At 31.6% G+C, this 25,836-nt stretch overlaps 2 protein-coding genes across 5 annotated transcripts in view; both read right to left on the bottom strand.

Moving 5' to 3' along the window:
- Positions 1 to 11,717, bottom strand: part of LOC141707287 (intermembrane lipid transfer protein VPS13) — a 62,032-nt gene extending 50,315 nt beyond the window's left edge. For 3 of the 4 annotated variants that reach the window (XM_074510360.1, XM_074510361.1, XM_074510363.1), the window contains exons 1-8: positions 11,486 to 11,717; positions 11,072 to 11,177; positions 9,809 to 9,886; positions 8,259 to 8,371; positions 7,816 to 7,909; positions 2,428 to 2,471; positions 2,153 to 2,221; positions 966 to 1,027 (exon numbers count right to left, since the gene is read on the bottom strand). In XM_074510360.1, the coding sequence (XP_074366461.1) occupies positions 966 to 1,027; positions 2,153 to 2,221; positions 2,428 to 2,471; positions 7,816 to 7,909; positions 8,259 to 8,371; positions 9,809 to 9,886; positions 11,072 to 11,168 (557 nt within the window). In that variant the 5' untranslated portion in view covers positions 11,169 to 11,177; positions 11,486 to 11,717. The remainder of the gene's footprint in view (positions 1 to 965; positions 1,028 to 2,152; positions 2,222 to 2,427; positions 2,472 to 7,815; positions 7,910 to 8,258; positions 8,372 to 9,808; positions 9,887 to 11,071; positions 11,178 to 11,485) is intronic. The other variant, XM_074510362.1, reaches the window with a different exon arrangement.
- A 13,464-nt stretch (positions 11,718 to 25,181) lies between these two features.
- Positions 25,182 to 25,586, bottom strand: LOC141688211 (uncharacterized). The gene has a single exon (XM_074492877.1). It carries the CDS (start codon positions 25,584 to 25,586, stop codon positions 25,182 to 25,184), a length of 405 nt encoding a protein of 134 aa, XP_074348978.1.
- Positions 25,587 to 25,836: the final 250 nt, after the last annotated feature.

Here is a 25,836-nt window from a genome sequence, read left to right as displayed (position 1 = left end):
TCCTCTTTTTTACTATGTAATAACACCCACAGGTCGAGTAAAAGCCCAATTTGGATTTGTTCAATTCGGACTTTAGATTTGAAGGACGGGTTATCGATTGGTGTTTGGAGCAATGGGGTTCTATTGGCTTTAAGGTGGCTTGCAATGGAAATATTAGGAATGCAATAGTGGAAGGTAGGAGCAGATTTTATGATGAACAGTAACTCTGATGTCAATGAACTGTAATGCCAATGATGATCAATAAATTCAGGTACGAAAACTGAACAACTCCCAAAATTTTCAGCTCTGATGCCAATAAATTGAATAAAGTAACAATACTGGGAGATTGAACCGCCATCTACCCAAATAAGTTTCCAACCTCCGCAGGAAGGACTCAACTCAATATTGACATAACTAATAACTACTTTCGGTCTGTTACTATATATATCAACCAAGTTACAATTATGGATTACATCTTCATATAGATAATAGATGCCTAATAAAATAACCTAATGGCCTAAGGTCTGTAAACAATTTGGCTTATTATATATAAACTAATTACCGCATACACTCATACACATAACCAAACCACAGAATAACATATACAGTATATAATCCCTTTCTTAATTTCACTTTGGTTGCCCCATCACATATCCCTATATATAGTAATTACCGAAAGGAAAAAAAATGGTCATCAATGTCTCAACATCTAAACTACCAACCATCACTTTTTGATGTACCACCACTCACCATAGTACTTCATTATGGAACCAAAGAAATATCAAACAATCTCTACTCTCTAGCATGAAAACCTTAACATCGGAAATGGATAAAAGAAGCATGCATACTATACTTGACCTCATTGTATTTAGACTATCTAAAGCATGTATACTACATTGTAAAGATTAAGATTGATGGCACGAGACAAAGTTACAAATATTAATACATTTGGACGGGCAAAATGAAAGGAAAGCAGAGCAAGATACCCAGCAGGATTTTGCTTCATTAATGTCAAGCTAGAAAACTTCAAACCAAACTCTGCTCGTACCTGCCAAACACGTCCAAGAAGCAAATAACATAATAAGAAGCCAACAAGATAAGATGAAGACTGCACCACATACAGAAAAATGCCACACATTTTTATTTGAAGGAAGTTACATGGATTTAATCTGGCACACCTCATAATGTGGCACGTTGGAGTAAGTGTTCCAACTTCTATACAAAGTAACCGTCAATGACTATATATACATTTGACGTATCCAACTAATCAAAGTACCTCACACTTGGCATCACAATACAATTATTCAGTATAACAATGCAAATCTCTTTAGATATATTTGTACTTCTTTTGACATTTTGGATGCGTGAGAATAAATTTACAAGAAAATCTGTTGTTTAAAATTCACAGGATTGTATGTTGGTATGTTTTAAATAAAAATCAATAAATAAAGAAGTAAAGAATATATCTTAATAGGATAGTTCTTATATACAATATTACAATATTCTCAAATTTTAATAAGAACTAATATATATAAAATAGCATATGTAATCTTGTAAATTGTAATTATCACACACACACACATACATATATATATTTAAAATTGTAACCGGAACTTAACATATATGGAATATCATAGTAGGAATAAATTCTAAGGAAGAGTCAACATGTATAGTATATACAAGTAACCCTAAAGAAGAAATTAACATACATAGAAAAGAAACTGTATGAAGATGGAAAGTACAAACCTTAAAAATCATAAAGGGATTATTTGATTAACTCAGTTACAGTATATCCAAGTTCTTTTTTGTGAAGGGCCAACTTCTTTTAATTTAGTCCGACTCAAAAGAATAACAAGTACTATGGTCCATTTTATCCTATCTAAGATTTTATTTTTATAAAGTCTATCTTTCTATTATTTTATCCAGCACAAAAATTATTAATCATCCAGCCCAAAAATAATTGATGGATTCCTTAATAGAATATACTACAAATATGACTTGTATTATTCTAATACCATACCAGTACAGTAGGTAAATAACTATCCTTCTTTACAAATTTTATCACATCAAACATTTGGTCCCAATATGACATAGTCTTGCCTCTGAGAGCATTGGCATTATAGGGTTTCACTTGAGTAAAATATAATACAACATCATGAAATGATATAAATACCCCGTCTGTCAGCATATCACGATAGAGGACATGGACATTCCGTATGGACACTTGGATGCCATCAAGGATCTATAATATATGAAAAGAAAAAATGTTAGTTGTGATATCAAAAGAGCATCAGATCTCTAAAAATATAACATATTACGCTCTAATAAAAACATGATATTCACCAAGTATACAAGGAAAATTTCAGAAAGACCTTGAAACGTAACCGTTGGTCAGTTGAACTAATAAAACTAGAAATAGTCATCCCAAGGCCAGTGAAGCTGACATACCTTTGCAGTGATGAATGACATAAATGAATTTCCAGCTTGATCATCTGCATAAAAGAAATATTAAATTACAACCTGACGTGCAAGAAGTTTTTTTTAGCCAACTAGTCTATAAAAGAGAGTGGTTCATTGCTATATTACATGCGGTGAAAAATTAATATTTTTGCTCTTTGACCGTTAATATCGTAAGAATTAGAACCCGGTATATTAATGTTTGTAAGTGAGTTTTGAATTAATAATATTCTCGTACTAAGTACTAAAGCTAAGATATGTTAAATTCAGTTGAACTCTTTTTACATAGATAATGCTGAAAAAATTTTAGCGAAAAATGGGAACACTTTACCATCGAAAATTAGAGTTCATCACTCGAGTCATCAAAAGAACTTTAGGCTGATAAGTTCATGAAAGATGCATAAACAATCAATGACGATGGACAAGCATTGGCTGCTAAAAGTAGAAATCATCAAGTATATGCCCAAAAGTTATTAAAACTAGATGGACTCAGATTATCATTGTAGACCTGCATTATATAGATGCTAATTTTGTGGAGGTATGTCGGGGAGGCTCTCGAGTAGTTAAGTGCAGTTGAAAGACACAAAATTATTCAGAAGTTATTTATGTTGAGATGTTGGGATGATGATGATGATGATGATGAGGTAGAACACCTAATACTAGGTATGGTTTACATCTAGTAGATTAATAACAAAGAAGTTGGCCTTGATGATAATAGATGGATCCACACTGATCTCATACTAGCAAAAAGTTATCTATTTAACTTATAATAATAATTAATAAATTGTAAATAGTTTAAATTACTTAATTTTTTTTACAATTATAGAATACTTCATTCAAAAAAATCAAGGTATATATAGGGCAAATAAAAGAAAAGGCATCTTAAAAATACACATTCTGGGTAGCATGCTAGCAGCAACTATATCAACTAAAGTAGAGCATAACTTGGACTTGGAAAGTATAAGGTCCAATATGCAAGAATCCTTTTAACTAATAACATAAAATTTATACAAACTAACATTATAATTATTTGTTCCGCACCACTCAATTATCCACAACAAAAGTAAATAAGAAGGAATTGTAAAATTGGTTTAAGTGCGGGTCAACTAGGTCCAACAAGTCAACGGATCCAATGGAACATAATTCAATGAACATTGTTCTTTAATTGTTTGTTTTGGATGTCTTGGATATATCTGGTAATGACTTACCATTTAGGGTACCTTCCAGAAAGTAACTTATAAATTAAAGTGTATGTCATATAATTTATAAATGTATTATTACTTATAAGTTAATTGGTTGTTTAGATAATTTTTTGTGTAAGTTAACCATGTTTGGCAAATTAACTTATAAGTACTCCCTCCGTCCCGGTAGGTTCTTAACATTTGAAATAGAAAGTTCAGCACGCGTTTTAAGGCTCTTATCTGGTATAGTTACGTAACTTATTTTTAAAATTTTCTTTTTTTGAATAAAAATTCAATAACTTTTATTTAGAAAAAGAAAATTTTAAAAATAAGTTATGGAACTATACTAGATAAGAGCCTTAAAAAGCATGTCGAACTCTCCATTTTAAATGTTAAGAACCTAGTGGGACGGAGGGAGTAATAAATAACTTATTTTTTAAAAAAAATCATACTTTTTAATAAAAATAAAATATAAATATCTATTATAGAAATTTAAGATCGAACCTTATTTTCAAAATTAAAAATTAGTAACTTATCTTCAGAAAAAATGATTTTCCAAACAAGCACTCTGTGTATGGTTAATTATAACTTATAAATTTAACTTGGTTTTTTAAAAAAATAGAACTTTATACATGAATTTTAATACATGAATATAAAGTTAAAACGACAATTTAAAAACATTAAATTTGGAATTTTTATTACATGAATTTAAAAGGAACTTTATTTTCAAGAGTGCCTATTTGGAACTTTATTCTTAAATTACTATTATATCTTATAATATTATTATTAATGTTATTATACTTGAAATTTTTACTTTAAATTTTTAGCGACAGGTATGTGCATGTAGAAAGTAGTTATCAATTATCTTGGGATTAAAGAAAAAAATTGTAAGAACGTGTGAACCAACTTTCAACTTACCAACACAGAAGTGTTAAATAAGCATGTTCAAAATTTTAGCCAAACAACCCAAAGACATTGCAAATAGGCTTTCAGCCCATACAAGTCCAATTAAATTTTCACCCACACACGCACTTAATTTAGTGACGAGTATTAGTTAATCAGAAAATTTTATTTAATTACTATTAGATTGATGGTCTACTATAAGTTATTTTATGTTCTAAGTCATGCTAATTAATTAGTTCTAAATATATAGTTCTAACGTTGATATTTTAGTCGATATGTTAACAGGGGAATTTGGTGATAGCAAATTCAAAGAGGGCTGCAAGAATTGTGGTTGTGGCGGTGGTTGACGATGGAGGACGCCATAAGGGTAAGAGATAAGTGATTTGGGTGTGGCTGATATTTCATAGAAAAATTAGCTGCTCTTAAATTTGAATGGGGGATTCTCTCTTAAAATTTGAATGGGGGATTCTCTCTTATTCGCAAGGATCGTATCCTCACATACAATGTGTTTACGTTCACTAATTTATAGAGATCAAATCAATCCAAATGTAGTTCATGGGGAGCAAGTTAACCAAATGGTCTAGGTTTGCTTCCTTAGAGAGCAACAAGATCGGGGCCACCGTCTATAGTGGAATCATCATAAGCAGACGGAGCCCGACTACTTTCTTGTAACGTGACAGCCAAGTCACTAGCCAAGCCACTGACCTAAGAATGTCGGAATCAACGCTCACCTTGAACCACAAAGTAAAGACAACCTTTTAAAGGACTAACTAGGGGTGATGCTTTTTGAGCATATTAGCCTGGGTGGGGCATAGTCTTCTTCCATAACTGCAATAATAATTGTAAAATGAATGATTTAGAACATGACCCATGGTCTCCAGTGACCTCCAAATAGTTGTTTTGGGGAGGTTCCTCTTCTCCTAACTTCAATTCTCATGACCTTGGTATTTTCCTTAGGATGAGGCCCCTACATAAATAGGCGAGGATATTTCCATGTTGGGGAGGACCCGGTTTTCCCCTCGGGTGAATTATCATGGGTGATGCCTTCAAAGTAAAAGACAAGGCTTCTAGTGAATATGGGCATGGATTTCAATGGATTGGTCTTTATTCTTTAAATTCAAATTATCGATCTGTTATTATTTCTTATTCAGTTATACTATAACTGTACCTGTGTTATTAAGCGAGAAGCGCAGCGATGCGCTGCGCATCGCTTTGTTAATGCAATGTGAGTTCAATGATGCGCTCGCTTCTTTGCGCGTCTAGAATGTGAGTTCAATGATGCGCTCGCTTCTTTGCGCGTCTAGGGATTAGGAGAGATGCGAAAAGCGCAGAAAAAGCACGCTTTTGTATTAACAGTTGACTGGGCTGTTGACTGCTTGACTTGGCCATTGACTAAGCTCTCTAAATAGACATAAATAAATATGGGTCATAGAGAAAACCCTAAATCACTTCCAGAGAAGGAACCAAATGGAGAAAGAATTGCTAGTATTGTGATGATGCCTAGTTTTTGAAATAGTGTCGTTCGTTATGTAAAGTGGTTGGTCCTCTTGTTGGTGTTCTTCATTATGTAAAGTGGATATTTGCTTCGCATTTCTTTGTCACTATGCCTTTAAACTATTCTAGACCTTAAATTTATGTAATCTGACTGCATAATCATTTATGATAACTGAATTTCGCTTATAAATGTTTGATAATCCGTAAGTACATAACGTTTTACAATATAGATAGTATTTACATGTATACTAGTTGATAACCCGTGTGAAGCACGACCTAGTTAATTTAGTTAAATAATTATTAAAAATTAGAATAATATAAGTGTCATGTCAAAATTTCTAATTTTTGCTCAGAAAATCCAACCCAAACTATTGAGTACGATATTTGTTTTATGATTATAATAAAAAAAATTATAATTATTATACGATTTCAAAAATTTTATTATTTTATTAAAATATACTATTGAATCATATGGAAATAGGATTACTGAGTTGAAATCAATATAAGAATTGCAATTAATAAGGGTTAAATAATACATATAATATTATAAGTCATATAGGAGTAAAAAAGGAATAAAAATTATACATTTAGAGTTATAATGAAATTCAAAAAAGGTAAATCAAAAGTTGATGAAACCAAAAACGTATAATATATTGAATTAGCAATACATAAGGGAATAAATAACACAAAGCTTAAAGCCAAAAGGGTGAAACAAAAATAAAACCAAACTTAATAGGTAGAAGTATAATATAGAAGTATAAGATAACAAAAATAAAACCAAACTTAATAGGTAAAAGTATAATATAGAAGTATAAGATAACAAAAATAAAACCAAACTTAATAGAATCATAATACATGTAGAAGTATAACACGAATAAATGGTGTAATTAAAAGTTTAGTAGAATTAAAAGATATACAAAAGTAGAATTATAAGATATAATAAGTGAAACCAAAAGTTAGTGGTACCAAAAATTGGTGAAACCAAAATTAATAGTACCATTTAAAAAGGGCTTTCGCTTATTAATAAAGGTTATTAATTTTACATGTCTTCGATGAATCAGCGCATTCACAGCGCATTTGCGCTTATGCCCCACGAGGCCTTTGCGCTTCGGTGCGCATTTGGCGTTTAATAACACTGAACTGTACCCTAGGAGTGCGAGAACGCACATCTTCTATCATATTACAAAGAAAAAAACAATGACTAGACTTAGCAGCATTTATAAGGTATTACATAAGCAAACATTAAAATCATTTCCGGCAAAATACATAAAGAAATTCACTAGAATTGAACAGGACCAAATAACAAAAGTTTAATTTATCAAGGCTTGCATCCAAATATCTATAAAAAGCAAATTAAATAGTTTCCACGAGTATAATAAAACATAGAACACATTTTCTAAACCTGGGCGTATCTTGCATAGTACCCTACGATCTCCAAAGAATAGCATAGACTTGATTAATAAATTTTAAATTCACAGTCAAATAACATGGACTACTTTTATATATTTGTAACAGGACCATGAACAAAAAGCGCGAAGGCCTACTATGACAATGATTATAGTTCATGTGACTAGCTTATATCCTAATATGGTAAGAGTTGGTTGAAATTTAAGTGCTATTCCAAGCACTGAACATTCTCACATAACTCGCAATTAAATTTACAGTTTGCATATGAAAGGCCATATGATGTAAATAACTAATAAGAATATTGTGCGCTTTTACTATGAAGTACGCTTTATATAACATATGCATGCTATTGGTGCAAAATAAGATTGAGATTTGATTATCAAAGAAAACTCACCGGAAAAACGCCTGGACAATTTTGCCAATTCTGCTGCAGCAAGTTTTGCCTTTTTGCCAGCAAATTCTCTTCTTTCAACAGCATCCCTACTCCACTGACACCATAAAAGGGATAATGTCTTACATTTGAAGTATTTGTTAAACATGTCATTTTACCAATATTTCAAAATAGTAAGAACTCGTTCACTGTATTTACAAATTTTAGTAAAGCGCCAAGTGAAACTTTGGAAGAAAAAAGCAATAAGTAAATAACTGATGAAGGAACATTTAACCGTTATAAAAGGATACCCACGAAGTTCAACAAATATTACACATCTAGATTATGATATGTATTCTTTAAATGACTTGAAAGTTAAAAAACTGAGATCAGATCCATGACACTAGCAAAGAAATAGAGAGACATACTTCTAATAACTAGTTTGATTTCAGAAATATATAGATTACCTCTTCATCGTTCCGCGGGCATGCGCAAACTAAAACATCTTCTAAACTAATTATGATAGGGTCCCAACCAAGCTTCTTCCATGGAATTTTGATGCTTAACCTCCCAACACGACCTACCACAATCAGTTAACCTTAGCAATTACAGAATCTCCGTCTGGGAGAATGCATATAGAGATTAGAGAATGCATGAAAACTATCTAGTATTTTACGTATCGTCGCAAAACTGACTTGTAAGATTAGAATTTGTGCTGTTATTTGCTATTTGTGAGATTTATCAGGATTGCATTTAGGGAACATTTATGCCACGCCCATGCGGCCATGCGCATCATAAAGACATCCTCACACACATGCATATTTAACACTTCCAGCTAGCCATATCGTTTCTCAACAGCACAATTGTGCTTGTACTAGTTAAACAACAGTCAGTAATACCTCCTAATAATAATCTGATAAAATTAATAGTTATAAAAAAAACTTGTAATAACCTTTATAGATCCAAGTCGAAGACAATAAAGACAACATAAATATAAGATAATTGACTAAATTAAGAATATTACACTATTACTGCTTCAAATGTCTTCCATATCCTTCTTTCACGTATAACTTTCCCTACATCATTAGCCTTATAGCAACTCCTAGGCGCTTGTATTAAATATTGTAGAGGCTAAATGACTGTTTACAACTCAGTTTACATCGGGTATACATATCTTATAATTTTACAAAACAATAATCTCGAAGTTGACATTCGGACAAATCAGACGCTAGAAATAAACCTACAGAAAGAGAAATAGAGACATAGTGCAACCCATTTGTACGCCTGGTCTACTTCGACCATGTGAAAAAACCTTGGTTCGTAGGTTAAAAAAAGTCCAAAATAATAAGTTTAGGAAAAAAACACTAGCAACTTGCAAAGCCCGCGGCACTACAAAATAAATTAAAATACAAAAAAAAAATCAGTTTGTATATACTTGTTTGTCAACATTTTGTGACGTGTCCCCGTACCCATGGGTCCAAAATTAAAAATAAATCTTCATGTCTCAAATTTTTAAAAAGTCAAGTCAGACTCTCGGATTTGTATCCTGGCCTCACTAGAGTTCGAACAACATAGGTACTGAGTATTAAGTAATGATCAGAATAGCACATAATTTAACAATATCAGAAGATTTAAGAGTAAACACCAGTAAAATCACAAAAATTACAAAGAACACTAAATAAAAACTAAAGTGAAAATAGATCTACAAAAGGGAAATAGTTTAGAATATACAAAGTGCACTACATTAGAAATAAAGAGATAACAGATCTACAAAAAAGAATATAGTACATAGAATTACTTATAAACATGGGGGGGGGAGGGAGGGAGAGAGAGAGAGAGGATGTAAATTAAATAACTCAGTAGGATTTGCTACTTCTATAATATCAATAAACAAAACCACTTATGCTAGCATTAACTTGGTTGGTACTTGTACGTCTAGATAGACTTGGCTATTCTTTTACTGATTACACTAGAATGATTTACTATAGTACTAGGCAAACTCATACTGACATATTACCTTCTTTCAGAGCGCACGGCAACTGAAGGTAGTCAAAAGCTTCAAGAATCAGCTCTACATTTTCCAGTTTTACTTCTTCTGCATAAAGTATCATGGCATTCATATAAGAAATTACTGAAACACATAATCCTGAAACAAACATTACTATTTAAGTAAACTTTAACAATAATGCATTGGGAATTTATAGAAGAATTGCAGATAGATAAAGGCAACAATGTTGACTCGCCGTCTCTATTGTATCTTCTACTAACAATATTAATGACGAACCTGCTACCACCAATTACTGTAAGGTTTGTCAAATAATACATATAGTTCTAGTCTTGGTTCTTTTTATATAAACATATTTTCCTTCCTAATAGAAGAAAAAATATCGAACTAAATATAAATTTAACAGCTATAGTCCATAGAAGTAAGAAACATCTAATTTGATTATGTTGACACGTCAATCACTAATGTTGTCCACCAGGACCGTGATTATTGTCAATCATCACATCTTCTCTGGTTATGCAAGTGCAACACTTTGCACGTTTGATAATGTACGGAGAAATGTTTATAACAAGAAATTTGTTATACGAGGAACAAACACAATACTATTTTTCAAGATAATGGATACTTGTTAAGTTACAAGTTCTCATAAAACATTGAGGCATTAGGAGGAGAGCTTACCAATATCATATATATATTCATACAGTATCCCACTCCAAACCCCATTTTATGCTCAAAGAGTGTACCACACGCGCCCATATTTGGGGCAATTATTTTCCATTGTGTCCATACTAGATATTTGAGAATATCGCGGATAGGAGGAAAATAAACTCGAGATCTCCCAACCATATTAAGTTAACAAGATCATATATGATATTCTAACAATAGTAGATCTAATATGTTCTTAAGTGAACACTTTGTTTCGCCTAAATAAAAAAAGTAGGGTAGTCAATTCAAGTTCCTGTCAAGGATTATTAAAAGGAAAACAACATGCTTCTTCTACAACTGCAACTCGCAGACATATTATTCACCAGGAAGATCCTATTTAACGAAAACTGATTCTTGCACTATTTAAGTGCTCTCATACTCTCATTCTTAAAATCTAAAGAAGAAATAAAAGGCCTTGGCTTATTTTAACATGATAAAACCCTAAGATAAATGACGATACTATAAATCTTATTCTACTCGCAGAAAAATAGTAGAGTATAGATAAACATTCAGCTGTAAATACAAAATGCCGGAACTTATTTAAAAAAAGTGTTGGAAGAGAGAATGTACCATTCCATAAGGTGATTTTAAGCTGCTCTTTGTGAATGTCTTTAATGTAGCGTCCTAAATAACCGACAATCAATTGTCTCACGAGACCTTCAAACATTGCAGCTTACTTAAATCCACCACAAACAGAGTGTTAGTGATAATATAGAAATTAATAAAATATAAACACAGGGAAAATAAAAGTATTTGTAATTCACATAAATTAGTGATCCACATAGCTACACAACATACAAGAAAATTTCTGCCTGTATTCTAGTTATTCGAGTATCGTTAGGGTTTTACTTAATTCCACTTTAGAGTGAGGGAGAGAGAGAGAGGGAGGGAGAGGGAGAGGGAGAGGGAGAGCGAGAGGGAGAGCGAGAGAGAGAGAGAGAGAGAGAGAGAGAGAGAGAGAGAGAGAGAGAGACTGTGACTTACTGGAGACAGAGTATACCAGCAGCAGCGATGATATCTATAATCTCGAAAATCGGGAAGCAAACTGTGGCAACAAGCCCCCTTTGAATTTATATACATACGCACAATAGATACACAAGGCGATTGTATGTATATATATACTAAATTGATTTTGGCGATGGAGTTCCACCGCCGTAAGTCCAAATTCCAAGTTACGACCTGCTAATCCAAAAAATGCAGACAATCTGTGGTGTCGTGAATGGTGTGATTTGTTTTTACGGTAAATTTGGGTAATAAAATTTATTATATATTTTTTGATATTTTAATTGATAAGTTAATTTTTTTATTAGTATGTTAAATTTTTATTATATTGTGACAAATTTATAGATTAATCTTATTTAATTATTAATTTTTATTTTTAGTAAGCTAATAATTCATTAATTTATCATGATAGATAACAAAATATTAATTTATCGTTAACTCTAAATTTTAAATTAAAATAAATTTATAACTTCAATTATAATATTAATATGATAATAAAGTTCATGAGATTATCTCACCAAATTTACCTACGGTGATATTAAGAAATTTAATAAAAACGACAGTCGATAGGTACACTCAAATGTATTTGTTTCGAGGAAATAGAATAATTAAATGTATGTCAATTATGAAAAATTAATAATTATTTAACTAGATATATACACACACAATTACCAAATATAAGATGATTTAATTGGGTAACTAAGATATATTTCCGAAGATTATCTCCCTAACTTCATTCTCTATTCATAAATGTATTTAAAAAAGTTCTTTAAATTAAGTTCATCAATTTAATTACATTATGGACTCGTTCATTTAGTTAAATTTTATTTTTCATACATGTAATAACAATTAATATATAATTTTAATCTAAGTTGACATTATTAATTTATATATAATATGTGAGTAATATGTTTTATTGAAGTTATTGATCTGACGATACGAACTCAAACTTTATAAATCAGCACAAAGACCTTAACGCTTAAATCATTGATGGAGATAGTAAGGTTGCAATTTGCAAGATGCAAATATACCGTGAATTTTGTAAAAATAAACATCTACTCGTAAGCATATATCTCTTACATGTGAATTGGGAATATGAATGAATTGAATATCTTGCATGTACGGTGTTGTTGAGTTGAAGTTCGGTGAACTATATCACATCAGCTCATTTGTAATCTTTATATCGGACTCTATAGTTATATAATTTAATTTAATTAAAAGCTATATAAAGACTTTTCTCTAACATGTTAAAACATCATATCCCAAAAATTTATATGTGTACTCTTCAACTTTAACGTATATCACTACAATACATATTTTCGTGTCTCGTTCCACTTATCAACAACCTCATTCATTTAACAATCCAAATCATTTGATGCTAATGCAGCACAAGCATTATTTCTATATCGTCAATTTTGCATCTTTACTATTTATGCCCATGAGATCTTTACAGAAAGTTCCAAAAGAAAAATTGTCATACGGGATATTGCACGTAGTCCACTGTTACAGGTGATTTTTCTTAAATTACATGTAATTTTACACTTAATATGTTTCACAACTTTTTTATAATTTGTGAAGAACAATTTTTTATCTACGAAAATTTAATTCTACTAATCCAAGAAAATAGATTATGAATGTTTGCAAAATTTTTTGATTTTAAATATGAAATTTGATGTAAAGAAGATAAAATTAGCAAGCGTTTATTTCATACGTAGTGTTGGTATTATAGGTAGTGTTAGTACATGTTATAAGATGGTTTTATCTAAATATGAATGAAAAGTCGACCGAAAGAGATTTTACATCAGTTGTTGGTCTATTTGAAAATTATGATGTGGTGATTATTTATATGATAAATCCATTAAGCTTTGTTAATAACTATGAGATTAAATTTATGAAAACAAGAGAAGTAGTTAAGTATGTTCATGACATTATATTATGTTTAATGAGGACATACTTGCTTATAATGATCTTAAAGAAATAATTCGGGAAATTATCGATTTGTGATTACTTAAAGTTTTGGAGGGGTAGTTATTTGCGCTAAGTAAAGACACTATTGTTTGAAACTAATAAAGAAAAATATGAACTTTATAATAATTTAAAACACAAATTTAATAATAAATCCCTTTCCAGGTGAAGTAGTGGATGGATGTGTAGAATGCATTATAACACCCCCTAAAATAGCTTTAAGCAATAATGTAACTTATGTTCGACGTGAAGTAATATTAAGAAAACTTAAATAAATAATCCTGGAATAAATATGAAGAGAGTGATAAAATATTGGACGTGACGCCCTCAGAACTAGGGTCAAGATTGAGAAATAATGACATTGAGCATGTGCTCATGGGCACATACTAGACAAACCAAATAATTAAACTCTAAATATAAAGCAATATAAAATCAACCCCAAAGCGCTACAAGTAGGGCCGAGCATTCGATCGGTTCGGTCGGAAACCGAACCGAAAAAAATGAAAACCAAAATTCTTAAATTTATCAAACTGAATCGGAGTATTCTTATAAACCGAATCGAAATAATATAATCAATTCGGTTCAGTTTGAAAAAAAATGAAATTCTGAAATCATGTGTAGTTTTTAAATAAGGTTAGAGACCATGACCAAATTTGAAGAAAAGAATCTACTATTTGGAAGAAGAATCAAAATCAACAAAACCTGTTAGAGGAAGAATCTTTGATATTTAAGGATGAAACTGAATTGAATGACAATCTGTTGAAACTAAATGGCGGCGAATAGATGAATCGGTCTAGGTTTAGAATATTTAGGTCATATTTTGTTTAACATTTAAATTAAGCAATAAAATTATTATAAATTCAAGACGACGAAGGATGGTTTTGAAGGAGGCAAAAAGGGAATAAATTGCAGAGAGATATATAACAGGTGTTCTTATATTGGGAGAGACAGTGAGAGGGAATTCTGAAAAGAAGATATGGTTAGGACCATTATGTGGGCATGGGCCTGTTGATAAATAGGCTTATATATATATACATATATATATATATATATTTCAGTTAATTCGATTTTAACAGAATCGATAGTTAAAAAACTGAACCAAACCGATATTATTCCGATTCAAACCAAAAAAAACCGAATTAATCAGAATTTTTTAAAGAATGTTTTTAAAAAACTCAAACCAAACTGAACCGAAATTACCCGGCTCGGTTCGTTTTATCGGTTTCGGTTCAGTCTTGCTCACCCCAAGCTACAGGGATCTAATACATGATGAGGTATGAAACAGTTACAACTACCATACAAGAACGTAAAATATATTACAACCCTTTTAGTATAAAAATTTACAATTCCGACTTGAAACTATCAAATAACTCAAATGTATCTTTAAATAAAAGGTTACACTAACAAAAGTCTATGAACTATTCCTCTCACAAGACCTTCTACATGAGTTGAGATAAAGAATCTAACGGCACGCAAGGGACAGTTATAGACACTCATACGAGATGCGCGTCTAAGTCTCGACATCTTACCGTTTAAGTGCCAAGATTAGATAAACAACAAATAATATGAGGTAAAATGCTCAACAAATAACTACAATAACAATTTACTAATATACTGGACATAAAAAACTATATACAAGGCTTGATAAAATGAGACTGGAGTTAATCAAGTTTTAGGGTAATGGTTCTGGAAGCAAAGATTTCATAGACTTGGCTGGACCATTTAGGAATTTAGTGAAAACTTTTATATTAGAAAAGTCAAATTATTTTCATTTTTATATCTTTACCAACATTTAAAATCATTAAGACTCTTTCCAGTCTGAAATCATTCTTAGTTTCAATTTCATAAGTTCAAGTATGAATGCAAATGTATATCATGATAACATAATTCAAAATGTTATTTAGGGGTAAGCAAATGTATTATTAAGGGAAACATAATTGAAGAAGAAAATAATGTCTATATATATATATATTTATTTATTTATTTATAAACATGAAAAGAATAATGGGCTATTTAAAAGGTTCATCAACATGTTAGGTGAAAATATCATCATAATTATAACATTTATCCTATTCATATGTTTCATCACTTATTAGAGCAGGAAAAGTTACTTGCCTCAAAACCTTTCCTTTTTGACCTGAACTGTTATCACCTAAAGCAACGTTCTTTTTCATAGTCCGAGCGTCCTCACCTTTCAAATCTACAAATGAAAACGAACTCGAATTTAGAGAATTTATACACACTTGACGTTCAACTTAACGTATTAACTATTCTACTAATTCGCATAACATGACATAGTCATGTACAACCTTGTATCTGTATAAACCTTAAACCTTATATAAATACGCAACCAAATAGACATGTAATCATGCAGCGGCTACATATTATACGGATATATAATTTAATTATTTTTGTAAAATATTTTACCTTAATATATCTATAAGAGTGAAATTACTAACAAAACAAATAAGGTGTTTTTTTCCTTAAAAGTTATTTTGTTTTATAAATATTTGGGCATCAATTCTTTTATTTTATCAACTATCTATCAGGTCTCATGCTGACAGCAAATAATCACAAATCATATTTGATTTATATACACTACGACTATCAATATAGTTTCAACAGTTACAACCAAGATTATACAATATAATTACACATAAACATTTAACGACCCTTAATCAATCACATACCGACTATTATACATCATTAACATATATCATTCAATTGATCAACATACCAAATCAAATAGAATATAACCACGCTTCGGTTTTAAAACTTTATTTTGAATCGACAAACTCATTAAATGAACATGTACAAACACAAAACAATCATCCCCGGATTATATATTAATGATAATTAAAAATAAACCCAAATTTCAAAAAACCCTAATTTAAAAATTGAAAAATAAAGAATATAATATAAATGCATCTTCTAAAACCGAACATATAAAATTTATTACATCAATTTCGGATAAAAACCACATAATCAAAGTCACATCTTCACAGTTCATTATAGTCAAACCAAGTTTAAGTAATAAACCCAACAAAAATCTTAAAATTCTTAAAGAATATATGCAACTTAAATTATTTAAAATTTAACAAGGAAATTATGAAATTTTCGGACTCAGGAATCAATCATAATCCGCGTCGGCGCACCGAGGTGTTGGATCTTCTTGTTCATAAATCTTCAACATTTATTAAATATATTATTTATGTAATTATTTCTTTTATATATTTGATATAATAAGTCAAATATAACATGTGAGTACGAAGAAAGCGAAAAGGATGGTTCCTAGGCGGTGGAGGTTGTGGCTGGACTGGAAACTCACATCGACATTAAGGGCATCGATGATCATGGGCAAAGGCAGTATGAATATAATATTGGGGAAAAAGATGCATGCATGGTAGGATATTATACTCCCACTTAGACAAAAACTTTCTAGACATATACTATAACATCTAAGTTGTGTATGTTCTAGAATCCCACTCGTAACTATCGCTTTTAAAAGCGCTGTTGAAATCGCTCGTGCAACAGACATTGTCTAATTTATATCTCTCTTGTATCTTCTTTCCAAAAATTCACTTACAGTATATGGATTTTTTATCTTTAGGAAATATCATACAACTCCCACATTTTTTTATTTTTCACGAACTCAATGACTTTCATTCACGAATCAGATAATTACAATCTCATTTCTCATAAACGATGTCATTTATTCACTGACAGATGATATTACAGAATCATAATAATAGTCTTTCATTCACTTTAATACAATTATCAATATCTTAATTATTTCTAACCATGTACAATGATTCATTCTCAATATTCAGATCCCAACTCAATATCTCAAAATGATCATTCATTTATGCATATCACTTAAATTTCAATTTTTCCACTCTATTCTTTGATATACCATCGTCTTTTTCACCAATGTATTTGAGAGTAATCATATTTAATACATATGATACATCAACTTCGTCACAATATGATATGATTGTCCAATAACCAATATATTAATTAAATACGAATAACATACTTAAATATGTAATTTCCTTACAATATTGGCCAATTACATCAAAACCAGCCATATTCATCCATTCTTTTAATCATAAGATCAAATATTACACTCGATTACACCTATAAAATCATATTTATTTTCCCTATATATCGAGCATTTTCAAAAAAAAAAAAAAATTTATACAATATCATCTATTTAAACGAAATTCTCAAAACACATATGTTGTGAAATGAAAATTAGGGTTGTTGTAAGAACCGGGAAATTATGACTATTTTGTGTTATATTAAATGAATAGTGTGTGCTTTATTATAATGTAAATTATGATTGGTCTAAATTTTTACCTGTTATGTGCCTTATATGTTCAGTGTGGTTCGGGATAATTTTCGGCTATTATATTACGTGTTAAATATGTTTATATGTGATATTTTGTTATAAAATTAAAATTTAATAATTTTTATTGTGTGTGGAGTGTATGGCCTTATATTGCGTAATATGGTGTTTACCACATTGATTTTCGGGGCATCCAGTTAATTTAGAAAATATCTCATTTCATTAAAAATAATCTCAGCGGTCCTCTACGGGTACTCCAAAGCCCACAAAAATCATATTTTTATTTTTACAGAATTATGGGTCTTTCAAATATTGTATATTTTTTTATTTTTTGGATTATTCATAATTTTTAAAAAAATTGGCATATATTTTATATTTATTTAAAAATAAAATTTTAAAAAATTATTTCCATAAATTATTAATTATGGGCTAATTATTTTTATTAGGATATATAATTAATGCCCTGATTAAAATTAGGGGTATTTTTATGCTACTATAGATAATTTTCAGAATTAATAAAATTATAAAATAATTAGATAAATTTCAGAAAATTCAAGAAAATTCTCTTGTAAATTAGGGTTAGGGTTCTTGATTGAGCTTAAAGTTCAAAGGGGAATTTGAAGGTGATTGGGGTCTTAGAATTAAGAGTTCGAGTACTCAAATTGAAGCCCGAAACGTGTTCTTTTCATTGCAATCATCGTTTTTATCAAGGGTAACGATTTCAAAAAAATAAATTTTGTGTTTTTCGTTGAATTTGGGTGTTTTTACTTGAGATTGTTTTGATTGAATTGGTTTGTATGTAGTTATAGATCGTTGCCTTGTGAATCTATTCGTATATAGTATGTTAACTTTTGTGTTTGATTTGGGTCAGGAACATGGTTGGTTATGCCCTATCCCCCAGTATCAGGATTTATCATTTTATACTTATGTGGCATGACCCTTGTCAGGAACTGCCACATCTCCTTTGGAAACTTAGCCCTGCCTGCAAACTTTTCTTCTTTTTTTTTTGCCAAATTAATCATTAATTTTGATGTTATTTGAAAAATAAACAATAATTCATCCTTATCAAAAGAAACATCAGACAAGACATAAGTGAAGATTAACTGCAAAAATCTAGGATACCCTATCACACCATCCTTATCACTTAATCTAGCAATCATGAATTGAAGACGATTATTACCATAATCAAATGCATGACCCTTGATCAGTGAATATCCTAACTGCACATATACTGGAGGAAGATCATCAAAATTTGTTACCTTATTCAGAAAGGCATGACTAATACAATCAAAATAAAAATTCCACTCATTTCTCAGCTTTGTTCTGAATAGTTCCCTAGCTTTTATAAATTCTGTGCTATGTCCTATCTCCCTGACAAACTCAAAAAGAGTTGCAGTAGGTGTGACCATAACATCCTGGCCATCAATGAAGGCAATTTTAAATTCTTTCCCATAATTTCAGCATTGATCCCATACTCCTTATTGTCATGAGTGAAGATGATTACACCCTTCTCAGCATCAATTCTTGCAGTGTCCCAAATATGCATAATTTGTTTAAACCATACTTGGGAAGAAGCTGTTAATGTATACCCGATATCACTTTGGGAAAGAAAATCTTGAACAAATTGAAAATAAATATGAATGTCATCACAATTCAGAGGAGCCTTAAAGTTATTAGCAACAAAGGTCTTTTCATAAAGCATATACTTAGTGGAGGTGAGCTTAGAGACAGAATCAGTACTGGCCATTGTGAAAATTAGGGTTTTTTCTGAGAAAAATTAGGGTTCAAAAATTTTTCAGAGAGAGATAGAGAAGATGAACAATTCGTGTGTAATGTGTGTATTGGGAAGTTAAGTAGTTTTGTCAAAAACTGATAGAGAGAGTACAATACATTAAGACACAGGTACACATGGCAACAGTTAATTGGATGCAATTATTACTGGACTAGATAATGTGTGAATCTAGTTAATATTGCACGGCTTTTAAGGAATAGTAATGTGATACTGCGCCTAATAACTAGCAATTACATTATCACATTATTTTGAATTATAAATGACTCTATAATTATGCACAAAAATTAGTCTCAAATATACTGAATTAAATCAAGTATCAATTAAGAAAAATGTTTGTACAAAATTACAAAATACTCACAGTCATTATTTGAGCCTATCATGATTCGATTATCTCATCAGGATTTGATCTTGTCAGGATTTGACATACCTTGTCAGGATGTGATTGACTATTTCTGGATTTGACTCACCTTGTTAGGATATGGTGTGTTGGAATTTGACTAGTACAATCAGGATTTGATAAATTATTTCTTTTCATAGCTGATCATTCCAAGTTCATGTATAAGTTTCGCAAAGGTTGCTTCTAGTAATGGCTTGGTAATGATGTCAGCTACTTGTTGATCAGTTGGAACAAAGTGAAGCTCAATTGTTCCTTCCATGACATGTTCCCTGATAAAATAATATCTAATACTGATGTATTGTATGATAGAGTGTTGCACTGGATTTCCTGTCATAGCAATTGCACTTTGATTATCACAGTAGATAGGAATCTTTGAGTTAACAATCCATAATCCAAAAGCTGATTTCTCATCCAAAGAATTTGAGCACAAAAGCTGCCTGCAGCAATTTATTCAGCTTCAGTTGTAGATGTAGAGATGGATGTTTGTTTCTTGCTTTGCCATGTAACAAGTTTTCCACCCAAATACTGAAAGCCACCAGAGGTACTCTTTTTGTCAATTTTGCATCCTGCAAAATCATCATCTGAATAGCCTATCAGACTAAAATCTGATTCCCTTGTATACCATAAACCAAGAGATTTAGCCCCCTTTAAATATCTCATAATTCTTTTCGCAACAACCAAATGAGGTTCTCTAGGTTTGGCCTGAAATCTTGCACACAAATAAGTTGCATACATAATATCGGGTATACTAGCAGTTAGATACAATAATGAGCCAATCATACCTTTGTAAGCAGTGATATCAACCTCATTACCTTGATCAGGATCCAACTTAGTAGCAGTGGCCATTGGAGTTGTAGTTGTAGTAATTTCCTGCATATTAAATCTAGTCAATAGATTCTTTGTATACTGAGACTATTAATGAAAACTCCCTTTTCAGTTTGTGTGACTTGTAGTCCAAAAAAGTAGCTCAGTTCCCCCATCATACTCATTTAATACCTTGACTTCATAAGATCAGAAAATTTTTTGCACAACTTGTTATTAGTAGACCCAAAAATAATGTCATCAACATAGATTTGCACCAAAAGTAGATCATTACGCTTATTAATCTAAAATAAGGTTTGGCCAACTGTACCTCTTTTGGAACCACTTTCAATCAAAAAATTGGCAAGTGTTTCATACCAGGCCCTTGGTTCTTGTTTGAGTCCATATAAAGCTTTAGTCTGTACACATGATTTGGAAATCTTAGAACAATAAAACCAGGTGGTTGCTCAACATATACCTCTTCTTCTAACTCTCCAATCAGAAGTACTCTTGACATTCATCTGAAAGACCTTGAATTTCTTATGTGTAACATATGCTAAGAAAATCCTAATAGCTTCCAGTCTTGCCACATGTGCAAATGTTTCATCATAATAAATTTCCTCTTGTTGTGAATTACCCTTTGTAATAAGTCTGGCTTTGTTCTTGATTATAGTGTCACCTGAATCTGTCTTATTTTTAAAAACCCACTTTGTGCCAACTACTGATTTGTTCTTTGGCCTTGGAACAAGATTCCACACTTCATTCCTTTCAAATTCATTCTACTCTTCCTACATTGCTTGAATCCAGTCAGCATCTTTGAGTGCATCCTCTAATTTCTTTGGCTCCTCTTTAGAAAGAAAATTATGATAGAGACATTCATGCTCAATTACACTCTTTGTCTGAACACCAGCATTAGGATCTCCAGTGATAAGATCAAGTGTGTGTTCTTTTGTGCATTTTACAGCTCTTGGAAGTTCGGTCCCATTTTCTAATGCTCCTCATGAATTGGATGCATCATTTTCATGTGAAGCTCCCCCTATATCAGTATTATCATTTCCTGGTTGAAAAGAGCTTCCAGTTGTGGACTGTTCACCAAATTGATCTTTATGCTCAATTGAATGATCTCATCCTGATGAGCTGTCATTTGTTGAGTTTGAAGAATTTTCATTAGATCCAGTATTTTTTTATTCATCAGTATCATCAGGATTTGATTCATTAGAGTTATTATTGTATGTGTGTTGATGTTATCCCCCTCAACATGTGTATCTTCAATAATCAACTCTAGATCAAGATCAGTATTATTATCATGATTTGACTCATTATCAGGATTTAACTCATCATCAAGATTTGATGAGTCATCGGGATTTGGATCATTTCCTGACTTGAGCTTTTTGTTTGCAAATACAAGTTTTTCATGAATATCTTCTCCAAAAGGAATCTTTTTGTCATCAAAGGAAACATGAATTGATTCCACAATGGTTCTTATTTTCAAATTGAATACTTTATAGGCTTTTGAAGAAGGATATCCAACAAAAATACCCTCATCAGCTTTTCTGTCAAATTTTCCAAGCATTTGAGGATGTGTTCTCAATACAAAGCATTTAATCCAAAAATGTGAACATGCTTCAAGATTGTCTTCTTTTCCTTGATCATTTGATAAGGAGTTAGTTCATGTCTGTTAATAAGAGTTAAATTCTGAGTCTAACAGGCAGTATTGAATGCTTCATGCAAAAAGTAAGTTGGTAGATTTGCTTCCACAAGCATTGTTCTTCGAGCTTCAATCAGTGTCATGTTCTTCCTTTCTACAATACCATTTTGTTGAGGTGTGCCAGGAGCTGAAAATTATTATAAAATTCCCTTGTATCTGCATAACTCATCCATCTTGATATTCTTGAATTCAGTGTCATTATCACTTCTGAGTATTTGTACTTTATATTTGGAGCCATTCTCAATTAATCTCAGATGATCCAAAAAAACATTTGGAGTTTCATCTTTCCTGTGCAATAAAAATACCCATGTAAATCTGGTATAATCATCAACAACAACTAAGGTGTACCTTTTCTTGTTAATTCACATGATATTAATAGTGCCAAAGAGATCAAGGTGCAACATTTGATATGGCTTCTTGATGGATGATTCTGACTTGCTCTTAAAATAGATTCTACTTTGTTTGGCTTGTTGACATGCATCACACAAACCACCAGGGGAGTAGTACATATTTGGTAGTCCTCTAACCAAATCGTTCTTCATCAATTCATTAAGATTATTGAAATTGAGATGAGAAATATTCTTGTGCCAGTTCCAACTTTCATCTACTGATGCTTTGCTTATCAAGCAATTCCCAGGTCCATCAATATTTGCATGAAGTTTGGCTTCATAGTTGTTTCCATGTTTGTACCCTTTGAAAATAACTTTCTTTGTAATTTAATGAACTACTTCATGGTGAGTAACATAAAATACAACATAGTATCCTCTGTTAGTTATTTGACCGATGCTTAACAAATTGTGCTTCAATCCTTCTACCAGAGCTACATCTTGAATGATGACATTTCCAATGATTATATTGCCATATCCCAGTGTTTTTATTACATTTCCATCACCATAAGAAACCATTAGGCCATCATGCTCCTCATATTCCGACAACAGGGATTTATTACCAGTCATATGTGCAGAGTAGCCATTATCCAGTACTAGAAGACTCTTTTTATTTTCCTGCAATCAGAAATATGGAAATCAATTAGGATTTTTAAGAAGCCACACTTGTTGGGTCCTTTTTGACATCTTATGTTTATTTGCAGCAGATCATGATTTGGTCCATCGGGATTTGGTCCATTAGGATTTACTCCATCAGGATTTGATCCATCAGAATTGGTCCTGTCAATTTTAACTCTATAAGATGCATGATCATTCAATTTGGTAGATTTAGCAGAAATAGCAATTTTATTGAACTTGGGCAAAGGATCATAATTGTTATGGTGTACAGACTATGATACTCCTTAAAAGTATAGATGAAATACCAAATACTACCACAATGTGGTTTATAAAATATTGATCTAGCACTAATATCAGATTCAGGAATAACCATAGTTTTCTTTTTGTTCTTCCTATAATCAATAGCAATATGGTTAGTATTTCCATAGTTAAAACCATCTTTCCTAGAAGCATCAGTAATGTATTTGTAATTGCTTGCTTTATTTATCTCCTCTTTTCCATTTCTTTTAACACTAGATTTGTGAGGCCTAGCATTTACTTCACAAATTTTCTTTTCTAGTTGACTTTTAGATAGAATATCTATGTTTTTGCCTTTCTTTTCCTTAACTCTAAATTTAACTTTCTTTTTGTCAGGAACTGTAGAGGTAGACCCTACTTCATATACTGACTTGATTCCATTTTTATCAGTACCGACAAACTTAACTGGTGTAGTGTTGGTAATCTTTTTATTAAAGTTTTTGTCAGTAAATTTATTATAACCTAAGAACTCTTTACAGTTTTTGTCATTTATAGAGTTATGAACCTTTCTTCCTGAAGTCATCCAAGTCTTAAACACGTCTCTTTCCTTTTCCAGTACTTCCTCTAGCATGACATATTTAATGTGCATCTGAGTTTCATTATGTATAGCCTTTATACATGTTTTTCATTTTCATGCATACATATTCACTCAGCTTCCAAGTGATCATTTCTCTTTCTAAGTTCTTTATTTTCAGCAATTAAACTATCATTCTCAATTGACTTATTCTTAAAGTTTACATGCAAAGAATACAAGAATTTCTTTAACTCAGACAAGTTATCAGTACCTATGGGAAACAGTCATCTGTACCTTATTAGTGGAAGACACATCATCTCCATGAGTTTCCATTAGTGCATAGCATTCATCATCACTGTCAGGTCCTAATGTGTTCATCCAGTCTTTGTTTGAGCTTAAGTTCTTTTCCAGTTGACTTAGGACATTCAATAGCCAAATGTCCCCTTTCATTGCAGTTGTAGCAAGTCATCTTTGTCTTGTAAGACTTCCTTCCCTTTGAATATTGACCATCATTCCTTCTGAATTTCCCTTTGCCATCGTTAGATTACTTCTTGTTAAAGCCACCTTTTCTCTGTGACTTAACCTCAACCTCCTAAAGCCTTTCACGAACATTGCAGCCATTTGAACAACTTGAGGATCATCCAACTCAATCCCAGAATCCTCATCAGTATCTAACGACTCATCAGTATCTAACTCCTCAACCATGTTCCTTCTTCTTGAAGTCTCACTAGCCCTTTCCTTGCCTTTGCAAGTATCAACATTAAGAGCAACAACCTTTATTTTCTGACCTTTCTTGTTTTTCCTTTGTTGAATCTCCAAATCATGGGTTTTCAGCATCCCATAGATATCATCTCATTCTTCAGGAAGAGCTCTAAGAAACTTGGTGTATGAATCCTCCTTGTCATACTCATTTCCAACCAAAGACAAATCATTTAACAGTGTTAGGAATCTGTCATAGATGTCAATAATGGTTTCATCAGATTTGACATCAAACTGTTCATACTCTTGCATAAGAACATCCCTTCTATTCTTCTTGATTGCTATTGTTCCTTGAAACTGAGTTTCCAAAGCATTCCATATAGCTTTGGCAGTCTTGCAGGCAATCACCATGTTTAACATTACATTGTCCAAACTGTTGTAAAGAATATTCCTTACCTTGGCATCCTTAAGCATTGCAGCTTTCTCAGGTTCTGACCATTCAGATTTTTCTTTCCTGATGTAGTACTCAGGAACTCTTGGTGTCATAGCCACAACCATATCAGGCTAAGGAAGTCCACTATGGATTATATCAATATAAGCATCAACAATGGCTTCAAGAGACATTAACATCTTGACTCTCCATGTTGAGTAGCCAACCTTTTTCAGGATTGGAATTTTCATGCTTTCATACTTACTTCCAGACATCTTGATCTTTTCTAATTATTAGTCAATTAGCCTGCTCTGATACCACTTGTTACACGGTAAAGAATAATTGTTCAAGGGGGGTTGGATACAATTATTCTTACTA

The sequence above is a fragment of the Apium graveolens genome, chromosome 2 (genome assembly GCF_009905375.1).
Source record: "Apium graveolens cultivar Ventura chromosome 2, ASM990537v1, whole genome shotgun sequence".
NCBI lineage: Eukaryota > Viridiplantae > Streptophyta > Magnoliopsida > Apiales > Apiaceae > Apium > Apium graveolens.
The sequence above is the reverse complement of the archived record's forward strand: the minus strand, read 5'-3'. Positions and strand labels throughout refer to the sequence as shown.

Coding starts and splice junctions, on each gene's coding strand:
- LOC141688211 (XM_074492877.1), bottom strand. CDS start 25,586: ATGGTTGTGGCTATGACACCAAGAGTTCCTGAGTACTACATCAGGAAA.